The sequence below is a fragment of the Coregonus lavaretus genome (assembly GCF_964263955.1).
Source record: "Coregonus lavaretus genome assembly, chromosome: 34".
NCBI lineage: Eukaryota > Metazoa > Chordata > Actinopteri > Salmoniformes > Salmonidae > Coregonus > Coregonus lavaretus.
In genome coordinates, this window is record NC_140021.1 from 16,252,502 (window position 1) to 16,266,389 (window position 13,888).

At 41.8% G+C, this 13,888-nt stretch overlaps 1 protein-coding gene across 1 annotated transcript in view; it reads left to right on the plus strand.

Annotated features, from left to right (window-relative positions):
• LOC311108894 (short transient receptor potential channel 1-like) overlaps positions 1 to 13,888 on the plus strand; it is a 37,530-nt gene that overhangs the window by 17,216 nt on the left and 6,426 nt on the right. Inside the window, exons 5-6 of the mRNA XM_084151685.1 lie at positions 7,903 to 8,034; positions 12,464 to 12,659. Of these exons, the coding sequence (XP_084007811.1) occupies positions 7,903 to 8,034; positions 12,464 to 12,659 (328 nt within the window). The remainder of the gene's footprint in view (positions 1 to 7,902; positions 8,035 to 12,463; positions 12,660 to 13,888) is intronic.

Sequence of the window (13,888 nt, forward strand, 5' to 3'; positions counted from 1 at the left end):
TTGAAGAATCTCAAATATAAAATATATTTTGATTTGTTTAACATGTTTTTGGTTACTACATGATTACATATGTGTTATTTCATAGTTTTGATATCTTCACTATTATTCTACAATGTAAAAATAAAGAAAAACCCTTGAATGAGTAGGTGTATCCAAACCTTTGACTGGTAGTATATATATATATTGATTAGTTAAGGTGTTTTAAGGTTACTTTGTTTCACTGTCACTAAACATGTATAGGGGTGGTGTGATCTTTTGAGATTGTTTTTCTCGAGGGCGCAGCCAGCGGGTGAGGCTGGTTGTAATGGCCACTCAAGAGGGTTTGGGATCTGAAAAACTTAGTCGGCGGCATGGAGTAAAGATTCCTGCTGAGGCAGAGAGTTCGGTGGAAGAATGTAGTTTAGCAGTTGGTGCTATCATTGAGTATGATAGCATAAAATCAGCCTCAAGGATGAATAGCGCTGTAGTGATATTCTTAGATTCCATTGAGAGTAGTGTTTTATTGAAAGAGAAGCAGGTGTCGGTATTTCCTTTAATGAATCCGGAGAAGAAAGTTATACTTTCTAACTTGCCACTATTTGTTAGAGATGAAGTGTTGGAGTGAGAGTTAGCTCGCCATGGTAAAATTGTATCCACAATAAAAAAGATTCCTTTTGGATGCAAGTCTCCTTTGCTGAAACATGTCTTGTCTCATAGGAGACAAGTGCATATGATTTTAAAGAAGGATACTGACGAACTGAAATTTAGCATTTATTTCTACGATTGATGGATTTGATTATGTGTTCAATGAAATGTTTTGGCTGTGGAAGAGAAGGACATTTGGTATGGTTTTGTCCCGAGAATGAGAGTTCAGAGCCCGATAGTAGTTCTAGCGCTGGTGCAGCTAATGCACCACCGCGAAGAGATGAACATAGTAAGGGTTCAGGGGAAGGGAGAAGGTGGGCAGCTACTCTTCCTGGGGTCCTGCAACATTAAGGCAGTTATATACAATTTAAAATATTACATGACATTATATTTCATAACACTTTACCCAATACATTTAGTGTGTTCCCTCAGGCTACTACTCCACTATCACATATTTACAATACAACATCCATGTGTACGTGTGTGTAGAGTGAGTGTCTGTATGTATGTGTGTATGTACCTGTGTGTTTGTCTCTTCACAGTCCCCGCTGTTCCACAAGGTGTATTTTTACCTGTTTTTTAAATCTGATTCTACTGCTTGCATCAGTTACCTGATGTGGAATAGAGTTGCATGTAGTCATGGCTCTATGTAGTACTGTGCACCTCCCATAGTCCATTCTGGACTTGGGGACTGTGAAGAGACCTCTGGTGGCATGTCTTGTGGGGTATGCATGGGTGTCCGAGCTGTGTGCCAGTATTCCGAACAGACAGCTCGGTACATTCAGCTCGTTGACACCTCTCACAAAAACAAGCAGTGATGAAGTCAATCTCTCTTCCACTCTGACATGCATGTCATCAATGTTAGCTCTCCGTGTACTTTTAAGGGCCAGCCGTGCTGCCCTGTTCTGAGCCAACTGTACATTTCCCAAGTCCCTCCTTGTGGCACCTGACCACACTGCTGAACAGTAGTCTAGGTGCGACAAAACTAGCGCCTGTAGGACCTGCCTTGTTGATAGTGTTGTTAAGAAGGCAGAGCAGCGCTTAATTATGGACATACTTCTCCCCATCTTAGCTACTGTTGTATCAATATGCTTTGACCATGACAGTCTACAATCCAGGGTCACTCCAAGCAGTTTAGTCACCTCAACTTGCTCAATTTCCACATTATTAATTACGAGATGTAGTTGAGGTTTAGGTTTAATGAATGATTTGACCCAAATACAATGCTTTTAGTTTTGGAAATATTCAGGACTAACTTATTCCTTACCACCCATTCCGAAACTAACTGCAACTCTTTGTAAAGTGTTGCAGTTATTTCAGTTGCTGTAGTAGCTGACGTGTATAGTGTTGAGTCATCAGCATACATAGACACATTGGCTTGATGATGATAAACGAGGAGAACCAATCCCCAAGAGAAAACGCGACTGGTCGACTGATACAGATGATATATGCTTTTCAACACTGGCTCTGGTAAGTGTGGAAAGCGACCTGTTGAAGTCGATAAATGACAAATTGGGCATACTAGAATTGGTCAGTAAGGACGTAAAAGACTTGAAAGCGAGTCTTGAAATGAGTGACGAAAAAGCTGCGATAATGGAGAAAGAAACCAAAAAATTAAAAGTGACAGTCACTAAGATGGAAACGGACGTTAGGGAACTTAAAAAGGAGAACAACCTTCTGAAAGAAGCCTTACTAGACATCCAAACTAGATCGATGAGAGAAAATCTAGTACTTACGGGTATTCAGGAAAAGGAGGGAGAAATAACCGAGAATATTATGAAGGATTTCCTGCATACAGCGCTTCAAATCCCACTCGAGGCTGTCGATAAAATCCAACTCGAACGTGTACACCGTTTCGGACAAAGAGGACAGAAATATGATTGCCCAATCGTTGCCAAATTTGCATTTTTTAAGGATAAAGCAATGGTTAAAAGCCTAGGTAAAAGACTTGCTGGCACGAAAATAGGCATGAATGATCAGTTCCCGAGGGAGATTGCAGAAAGGCGCAAAGTTCTGTATCCAATCTTCAAGGAAAATAGATTAAAAGGGAAACGTGTTGCACTGGTGGTCGATAAACTATATATTGACAACCAAATGTTCAGAGACACAAAGACTACTCCATGGCTATTCTAAAAGTTGTAATAGAGGAGTCGAATAACGGAACACCCAATACTAGCAATGATAGGGATTGGAATATTAAAGAACAATTATAGTAAGTATAGTATTAAAAAAAAGGATAAAACGATATAACAAGAAAAGATAACAAGCAGAATAATACATCTTCAAATACAACTAATTAGAACATGGCTTTTTTAGCGGGCAATTGTTGTTTTGGCGGGCGGTTGTTGTGGTTGGTCCTGTGTTCTCCCTGGCGTCCTTTCCCCCTTGCGGCAGGGGAGGGATGCGAGTGCGTTTGCGCGCTCGGCCCGTTTCCTCTGCAGTCAACCATGTGGTGTGCATTTTTGTGTTTGGAAGGGTGCGACGTTAAGTGAGTGAGAGGGGAAATGGTTGCATATCCCAGAGCTGATGGGTGTTTATGAGCAGGGGTAGTGAGAGAGAGCTTTACATTTTGTGTAGATGAGGGATATACATTTTTAAATATAGTATACATCTAATCTAACTTTTGATTGTCCTATCATGATGGAAAGATCCCCAACCCTATATCCCGGACACCCACCTGAGCGACCCATACACCAAAGAGAAGTTCCCATCTGTTTTATGGACCTGCTGTGAGTATGCAGCCTAAACAGAGAAATAAATGCGGTCAGAGACCTACTTGAGCAGCACCGCCCCCTCAGGACTCTGAGCCTGCCTGGCAGGGTTGATCATACAAAGCCAGAGCACCCTGGTGGGAGAGCATTATATACAAGGAAATTCTCAAAGCTGCTAATGAGAACCTTGACGACCTTGTACCTAGCCGGTGGGGATTCCGGTGGGGTACCCCCACCCAGGTAGTGGCAGTGCTGGCAACACTGGCTGCAGTAACCCATGGGGAGGGGGTCACACTCGGACAATCAGAGAGGGGGTTTATCATTGTGGCCCAGGCGGCACAAAATAATCAAAGGTCTGACTGCACGGAGATGCTTGGGAAAAATGGTTACAACGGGGGACCAGAGTGTTTGTGTCTCAGGTGAAGAGGGGGGGATCTGATCTCCATCACCTAGGACTTGACATAGATTAATTAGATTAATCAAATCTCACATTGTTGTCAATTTCTGCTCAATCTTGCATACTTTCTCAATCAGCTGTAACTGTATGTGCACTCGTAAATCAGGTCCTTTCTTGAGTTGGGCTCTGGGATGTAACAACCGTTGAGCATCTGATTTTATGGTTGATCGGGGAGGAAGGGGGTTGAGTGTGTTGGAGTATGTGAGTATGTGCGTGTGTGTTTGTCCCGCATCTGTTGTTGGGGGGGTGAGGATGTTGGGGTGGGTATGGGATGGACCGCGGTAATTATTTGCTAGGATAATAATTGCTTGTCAAATTAAATGTAATATAATGGCAATCCGGGTTGTATGTTGTGATCCTGCGCATGAACTGCCAACATTGTTACGCATATTAATTGATAATGATGGAAAATAAGATATGCAGGATATTTGAATAGATATATATTTTTTAATAGTTATATATATATATATATATATATATATATATATATATATATATACAGTGGGGAAAAAAAGTATTTAGTCAGCCACCAATTGTGCAAGTTCTCCCACTTAAAAAGAAGAGAGAGGCCTGTAATTTTCATCATAGGTACACGTCAACTATGACAGACAAATTGAGAAAAAAAAATCCAGAAAATCACATTGTAGGATTTTTTATGAATTTATTTGCAAATTATGGTGGAAAATAAGTATTTGGTCACCTACAAACAAGCAAGATTTCTGGCTCTCACATACCTGTAACTTCTTCTTTGAGAGGCTCCTCTGTCCTCCACTCGTTACCTGTATTAATGGCACCTGTTTGAACTTGTTATCAGTATAAAAGACACCTGTCCACAACCTCAAACAGTCACTCTTCAAACTCCACTATGGCCAAGACCAAAGAGCTGTCAAAGGACACCAGAAACAAAATTGTAGACCTGCACCAGGCTGGGAAGACTGAATCTGCAATAGGTAAGCAGCTTGGTTTGAAGAAATCAACTGTGGGAGCAATTATTAGGAAATGGAAGACATACAAGACCACTGATAATCTCCCTCGATCTGGGGCTCCACGCAAGATCTCACCCCGTGGGGTCAAAATGATCACAAGAATGGTGAGCAAAAATCCCAGAACCACACGGGGGGACCTAGTGAATGACCTGCAGAGAGCTGGGACCAAAGTGACAAAGCCTACCATCAGTAACACACTACGCCGCCAGGGACACAAATCCTGCAGTGCCAGACGTGTCCCCCTGCTTAAGCCAGTACATGTCCAGGCCCGTCTGAAGTTTGCTAGAGTGCATTTGGATGATCCAGAAGAGGATTGGGAGAATGTCAGATGAAACCAAAATATAACTTTTTGGTAAAAACTCAACTCGTCGTGTTTGGAGGACAAAGAATGCTGAGTTGCATCCAAAGAACACCATACCTACTGTGAAGCATGGGGATGGAAACATCATGCTTTGGGGCTGTTTTTCTGCAAAGGGACCAGGACGACTAATCTGTGTAAAGGAAAGAATGAATGGGGCCATATATCGTGAGATTTTGAGTGAACACCTCCTTCCATCAGCAAGGGCATTGAAGATTAAACGTGGCTGGGTCTTTCAGCATGACAATGATCCCAAACACACCGCCCGGGCAACGAAGGAGTGGCTTCGTAAAAAGCATTTCAAGGTCCTGGAGTGGCCTAGCCAGTCTCCAAATCTCAACCCCATAGAAAATCTTTGGAGGGAGTTGAAAGTCTGTGTTGCCCAGCGACAGCCCCAAAACATCACTGCTCTAGAGGAGATCTGCATGGAGGAATGGGCCAAAATACCAGCAACAGTGTGTGAAAACCTTGTGAAGACTTACAGAAAACGTTTGACCTGTGTCATTGCCAACAAAGGGTATATAACAAAGTATTGAGAAACTTTTGTTATTGACCAAATACTTATTTTCCACCATAATTTGCAAATAAATTCATTACAAATCCTACAATGTGATTTTCTGGATTTTTTTTTCTCATTTTGTCTGTCATAGTTGACGTGTACCTATGATGAAAATTACAGGCCTCTCTCATCTTTTTAAGTGGGAGAACTTGCACAATTGGTGGCTGACTAAATACTTTTTTTCTCCACTGTATATAGTGGTGACAGCATTGGAAATGCTTTTGGCGGTTAATCTGCTTCTGTTTTGTGGGTGGCACTGTGTCCTGTTGTCGATGGATGGGTCCTGGACCGTAAAGGAAATCACACCCACATGCTCTTAAGGAAATCGTGAATGTCATGGATACATTAGAACTAGTAGATATATGGAGGCTTAAATATCCTGATCTAGTGAGATATACAAGCGGAGACTCAATCAAGCTAGTCGTCTTGACTTCTTTCTTATCTCATTCTCGTTGGCACCAAAAGTTTAAAAAGTGTTGATAGGGGACAGAATGCGGTCGGACCATCATATAATTGGCATATACATTACTCTTACTGAATTTCCACGTGGGCGAGGATATTGGAAATGTAATCAAAGCCTATTGGATGATAATTTATTTTTAACTAGGACAAAGGAATTTATAACTGACTTTTTCTGACATAACATAGGTACAGCAAATCCCCTTATTGTATGGGACACCTTTAAATGTGCCTTTAGAGGCCATGCAATTCAGTACTCATCTCGAAAACAAAAGGAATTTAGGTCAAAATAGTTTATACTAGCAAAGGAATTAGAAAGTCTAACAGAACAGATAGATAGCAATAAAAACTGTAACATAGAGGCTCAGAATAAATTAGAGGAAAAACTAAAAGAAATGGAGAAACTTATTCAAGAAAGATCAAATGTAATATATTATAAAAATAAATCAAACTGGATGGAATATAGGGAAAAATGCACCAAATTCTTTTTTAATCTGCTACCAAAAATAATTTAATGAAACTGGTTACAACTGACGGAGTAACCCATGATTCACCAAATTATTGTATATTATTATATATTCACCAAATACAAAGTACTTTAAGCATATGTTTTCGTTTCAGTCGCCTAAATCAAATCAAATCAAATCAAATTGTATTGGTCACATGCGCCGAATACAACAGGTGCAGACATTACAGTGAAATGCTTACTTACAGCCCTTAACCAACAGTGCATTTATTTTTAACAAAGAAAGTAAAAATAAAACAACAACAAAAAAAGTGTTGAGAAAAAAAGAGCAGAAGTAAAATTAAATAACAGTAGGGAGGCTATATATACAGGGGGGTACCGGTGCATAGTCAATTTACGGGGGCACCGCCTAGTTGAGGTAGTTGAAGTAATATGTACATGTGGGTAGAGTTAAAGTGATTATGCATAAATAATTAACAGGATCAAAAGCAAAAGAAGATAAAGTGTCAACTGTTGCATGTTATTTTGGGACAAGCTAAGATGTAAATTACATAAAACATAAAATAGATACGGGATATGGCCAGGATGTAAGAAGTGTTTTTAAAGGATTAGTCAAAGCAAGAATAAAAGTAGATTTTGAGTTTTTTTTGGCTGTAAAAGATCTCCCATTGTTTGAGGAAAAGTGGGCCTATGAAGGAGTGTTGTGCTTTGTAGAGGAGGATAAATTATGTTTTGTTGATGAAATGAGTTGAATGTATAAATAGGATTTTTAATTTAATTTAATTTATTTATAAATATCTTTTTTTATTTTGAAATTACTAATTTGTTGTTTAATTTTTGAAAAGGCATAGTGTGCCATTATTTGTGTTAATACTCAAGTATAAAATAAAGGTTTTATAAATACTCTCTCTCTCTGTCTCTCTCTCTCTCTCTCTCTCTCTCTCTCTCTCTCTCTCTCTCTCTCTCTCTCTGTTTCTGTTTCTGTTTCTCTCTCTCTCTCTCTCTCTCTCTCTCTCTCTCTCTCTCTCTCTCTCTCTCTCTCTCTCTCTCGCTCTCTCTCTCTCTCTCTCTCTCTCTCTCTTTCTCTCTCTCTCTCTGTCTCGTTCCCTTCCTCTATCTCCCCCTCCCTCTACCTACCCTTCCCTCCCTGTTGCTTCTTTTTTCTTTCTCCTTTTCTTCATCTCTCATTCCCTCCCTACCTCCTCTCCCAACCCTCCCTCCCTCCTTACCTCAACCTCCTCTCACCCCTCTCCCTCCCTCGCTCCCCCACCCCTCCCTACAGGTTTCGTCTGGACATCTACAGGTGCCTGGCCAGCCCATCTCTGATCATGCTGACCGAGGAGGACCCCATCCTCAGGGCCTTCGAGCTGAGTGCAGACCTCAGGGAGCTCAGCCTGGTCGAGGTGGAGTTCAGGTACGCCACACACACACACACACACACACAGACACACACACACACACAAACGCACACATCCTGGTGGTAGAGTTCAGGTGAGAGCTTCTAGTAGGACACTCAAAGGCAGGGATCAATAAATAATACAATAAAAAATACATCTTAATCGGATGGTTGGGGGGCTACAAGAAGCCCAAACAGATATAATATTTTACTAAAACATAATCATTTCAAACCTTGCTTACATTTGTATACAAACACATGTAAGTCTCTTTATTTTGCGTGGGAATACTTGGGAACAGATTTCCGAAATGAAAATCACTTGGAGCTGATTTCCTGGTGTTTTTTATAGTCTTTTATGTCCAACAATGAAGATTCCCACCCCAAAATGTGGGGGTCGCCAATTGGCGAACCCTGCTGAAAGGCTTCTTTCCATCAGTGGTATAAAGTACTTAAGTAAAACCGACCGGGAGACCCATGGGGCGGCGCACAATTGGCCCAGCGTCGTCCAGGGTAGGGGAGGGAATGGCCGGCAGGGGATGTACAGTGAGGGAAAAAAGTATTTGATCCCCTGCTGATTTTGTACGTTTGCCCACTGACAAAGAAATGATCAGTCTATAATTTTAATGGTAGGTTTATTTGAACAGTGAGAGACAGAATAACAACAACAAAATCCAGAAAAACGCATGTCAAAAATGTTATAAATTGATTTGCATTTTAATGAGGGAAATAAGTATTTGACCCCCTCTCAATCAGAAAGATTTCTGGCTCCCAGGTGTCTTTTATACAGGTAACGAGCTGAGATTAGGAGCACACTCTTAAAGGGAGTGCTCCTAATCTCAGCTTGTTACCTGTATAAAAGACACCTTTCCGCAGAAGCAATCAATCAATCAGATTTCCAAACTCTCCACCATGGCCAAGACCAAAGAGCTCTCCAAGGATGTCAGGGACAACATTGTAGACCTACACAAGGCTGGAATGGGCTACAAGACCATCGCCAAGCAGCTTGATGAGAAGGTGACAACAGTTGGTGCGATTATTCGCAAATGGAAGAAACACAAAATAACTGTCAATCTCCCTCGGCCTGGGGCTCCATGCAAGATCTCACCTCGTGGAGTTGCAATGATCATGAGAACGGTGAGGAATCAGCCCAGAACTACACAGGAGGATCTTGTCAATGATCTCAAGGCAGCTGGGACCATAGTCACCAAGAAAACAATTGGTAACACACTACGCCGTGAAGGACTGAAATCCTGCAGCGCCCGCAAGGTCCCCCTGCTCAAGAAAGCACATATACAGGCCCGTCTGAAGTTTGCCAATGAACATCTGAATGATTCAAAGGAGAACTGGATGAAAGTGTTGTCGTCAGATGAGACCAAAATCGAGCTCTTTGACATCAACTCAACTCGCCGTGTTTGGAGGAGGAGGAATGCTGCCTATGACCCCAAGAACACCATCCCCAACGTCAAACATGGAGGTGGAAACATTATGCTTTCGGTGTGTTTTTCTGCTAAGGGGACAGGACAACTTCACCGCATCAAAGGGACGATGGACGGGGCCATGTACCGTCAAATCTTGGGTGAGAACCTCCTTCCCTCAGCCAGGGCATTGAAAATGGGTCGTGGATGGGTATTACAGCATGACAATGACCCAAAACACACGGCCAAGGCAACAAAGGAGTGGCTCAAGAAGAAGCATATTAAGGTCCTGGAGTGGCCTAGCCAGTCTCCAGACCTTAATCCCATAGAAAATCTGTGGAGGGAGCTGAAGGTTTGAGTTGCCAAACGTCAGCCTCGAAACCTTAATGACTTGTAGAAGATTTGTAAAGAGGAGTGGAACAAAATCCCTCCTGAGATGTGTACAAACCTGGTGGCAAACTACAAGAAATGTCTGACCTCTGTGATTGCCAACAAGGGTTTTGCCACCAAGTACTAAGTCATGTTTTGCAGAGGGGTCAAATACTTATTTCCCTCATTAAAATGCAAATCAATTCATAACATTTTTGACATGCATTTTTCTGGATTTTTTGTTTGTTATTCTGTCTCTCACTGTTCAAATAAACCTACCATTAAAATTATAGACTGATCATGTCTTTGTCAGTGGGCAAACGTACAAAATCAGCAGGGGATCAAATACCTTTTCCCCTCACTGTAGCTCAGTTGGTAGAGCATGGCGTTTGCAACGCCAGGGTTGTGGGTTCGATAAAATAATGTATGCGCTAACTGTAAGTCGCTCTGGATAAGAGCGTCTGCTAAATGACTAAAATGTAAATGTCAATGTAAATGTAAATCTCAATTGGGATTAGGTCTGGACTTTGACTAGGCCATTCCAAAACTTCCAATTTGTTGCTTTTTAGCAATTTTCATGTAGACTTGATTGTGTGTTTTGGATCATTGTCTTGCTGCATGACCCAGCTGCACTTCAGCTTCAGCTCACAGACGGATGGTCTGACATTCTCCTGTAGAATTCTCTGATACAGAGCAGAATTCATGGTTCCTTCTATTGGAGTCATTGCAGCTAAAGGTGGCACAACCAGTTATTGAGTGTAAGGGGGCAATTACTTTTTCACACAGGGGAATTGGGTGTTGCATAACTTTGTTTATGAAATAAATATGTAATTGTTGTGTTATTTGTTCACTTATGTTCCCTTTATCTAATATTAGGTTTTGGTTGAAGATCTGATAACATTCAGTATCACAAATATGCAAAAGTAGAGACAATTAGAAAGAGGGGAAATACCTTTTCATAGCTGTCACGCCCTGGCTCTGGGGACTCTTAAATGTTGAGCCAGGGTGTGGATTTGCTATGTTTAGTTTTTCTATGTTTTTGTTCTAGATCGTTTGATCTATGTTGGCCAGGGTGGTTCCCAATCAAAGGCAGCTGTAGCTCGTTGTCTCTGATTGGGGACCATACTTAGGAAGCCTGTTTTGCACTAGTCTTTGTGGGATCTTGTTCCGTAAAGGTTTGTTGTGTTATAACCTCAGGACTTCACGTATCGTTTGTTTGTTGTTTTCGTCGTTAAGTACGTTAAATAAAAGTATGTACGCTTATCACGCTGCGCCTTGGTCCGTGTCTTCAGTCAACGATCGTGACAATAGCACTGTAGTTTAAAGTACTACTTAAAGAAAATGGTCCAATTCGCACACTTATCAAGAGAACATCCCTGGTCATCCCTACTGCCTCTGATCTGGCGGACTCACTAAACACAAATGCTTTGTTTGTAAATTATGTCTGAGTGTTGGAGCGTGCCCCTGGCTATCAGTAAATACAAAATAAATATGTGCCGTCTGGTTTGCTTAATATAAGGAATTTGAAATACTTAAGTATATTTTAGCAATTACATTTACTTTTGTTACTTTAGTATAGTTAAAACCAAATACCTTTAGACATTTATTCAAGTAGTATTTTACTGGGTGACTTTCATTTTTACTTGAGTCTTTTTCTATTAAGGTATATTTTACTTTATTTTTAAGTATGACAATTGGGTACTTTTTCCACCACTGCCTTCCATAGCCTTCTATAATGTCTTAATTGTGTTTCTGTCCTATGACTGGTTTATGTCTGGCTGTATCGGTATAAGGGCTCTTTCAGATTGCACTCTGTGTAGCTAATAGTTTCTCAATTAATTGAAGCTAAAAGACTCCCTGGAAAACAGTGGCAAGTGTTAGTGATTTGATTATCCTGGCTAAATAAGTAAAATGTAATGATAATTACATAAAGCTGGAATACGTAAAGGGGCAAACAGTGCCACTGTTCACACCAGCACCTTTGTTATTGTTTTTGTTTTGTTAATGAAATGGAGGAGAGGAACATCTAGCTTTGTGGTAAAAAAAAGTTGCAGTACATATTCTGCTATTCTATCGCACCTGCACTGTTTGTTGTTTGAAGTAACTTTTTTGTTGTTGTAATATCGCAAACAGACGAAGCAGTTTCACAACTGCAAATTTCAGCTTTAAGCTGTTTTAATCATGCTGTATCTTTGACACCCACTCTTCCTCCTTTTCTTCCTCTCCTTCCTCATCTTCCACCTCTTCTTTCATCTCCTCCTCCCGTCTCCTTCCCTCTCCTCCTCCTCCTCTTCTTCCGCTTCCTCCTCCTCTCCTCTCCTCTTCCCCCTTTCCTATCCTTTCCTCTTCCCCCTCTTCCCCCTCTCCTTTCCTCTTCCCCCTCTCCTCTCCCCCCTCTCCTCTTCCCCCTCTCCTCTCCTCTTCCCCCTCTCCTCTCCTCTGCTCTCCTTTCCTCTTCCCCCTCTCCTCTCCTCTCCTCTCCTCTCCTCTCCTCTCCTCTCCTCTCCTCTCCTCTCCTCTCCTCTCCTCTCCTCTCCTCTCCTCTCCTCTCCTCTCCTCTCCTCCTCCTCTCCTCTCCTCTCCTCTCCTCTCCTCTCCTCTCCTCTCCTCTCCTCTCCTCTCCTCTCCTCTCCTCTCCTCTCCTCTCCTCTCCATGGTTCCAGGAATGACTATGAGGAGCTGGCTAAGCAGTGTAAGATGTTTGCTAAGGACCTCCTGGCCCAGGCACGTAACTCTAGAGAACTGGAGGTGATCCTCAACCACATGGCCAATGAGGACACAGTGGACAAGAGAGGCCTGATGGAGGAACGCATGAACCTCAGCCGACTCAAACTAGCCATCAAGTACAACCAGAAAGAGGTGAGACTCAAAATAACTGGCCATCAAGTACCAGTATGTTCCAGTAATTTTCCAAAAGTTCCCAGGGGAACTTTGTGAACCTAGGTGAAACTCAAAGTGTCCATCAAATACAACCAGGAAGAGGTGAGGGAGGGAGGGACGACTCCCTAAAATGTATTAGCATACAGCGCTAGGCTAAACAAATAAAACATGATGAATAGGTGGAAATGGTTGACAGTTGAAAGCACTGAATTTATAGCATGGCATCATTTATATTTATATATTCACAGAACATACATCATGTGAACTATTTGGACTGTTTTATTGTAGCCTACACGAACAATAGCAGACTGTTAGGTAAAGAGGGTGATTATAGTGAATTATGAACGACTATAATCATAATTCATAAACAGTGAAGACCACAACATCTGTTATTACTGTAGTTGTCTGGTGGAAATATGACCCTGAATAAGCTATGGTCTCTCCAGGCTACATCCAACCGAGGACAGGACCAGCTCAGACCAGAGCAGAGACAGAGGCAGAGACAGACTGTTATGAGGGTGTATGTTTGAAGCTGTTGTGTTATTTATAACTGGCCTTGCTCAGCCTGGCAGGTTGTGTTTGGGTTATACTGTATATCACAGCAAGGCTAGAGCATGCTGCTGCCATTCTGTCTCACATTGAGAAATTATGCTAATACGAGCTCCTCTAGTACAGAGAGAGAGAGAGAGATGAGAGAGAGAGAGAGAGAGAGAGAGAGAGAGAGAGAGAGAGAGAGAGAGAGAGAGAGAGAGAGAGAGAGAGAGAGAGAGAGAGAGAGAGAGAGAGAGAGAGAGAGAGAGAGAGAGAGAGAGAGAGAGAGAGAGAGAGAGAGAGAGAGAGAGAAAGAGGGAGAGAGAGAACATGTGCATCAGAGCCCTAACCACTGTCTCTTCATAGCCTTGACTGAATCTGTGTTTGATAAACGATGCCTCCTATTTCTGTTTTGTGTCAGTGGTGGGATGTGGTCACAGAGTATGACATTAGTACAATTGTTATGACTGGGAACAAACCATAAAGATGGGATCATGCTCAGTTTTCCACAGCAAACAAATCCAAGGCAAGACACATGATAAACAAGCACACTGTTGACAATGTGCATGTACCGTATTCTGGAATGAATTACCATCTGAATAACCCTTTACTTCTTCTCTCTTGTTTCCATGTTGACTTCTCCATCTCCATCCACATCATTGTTCTGTGGCGCCTCC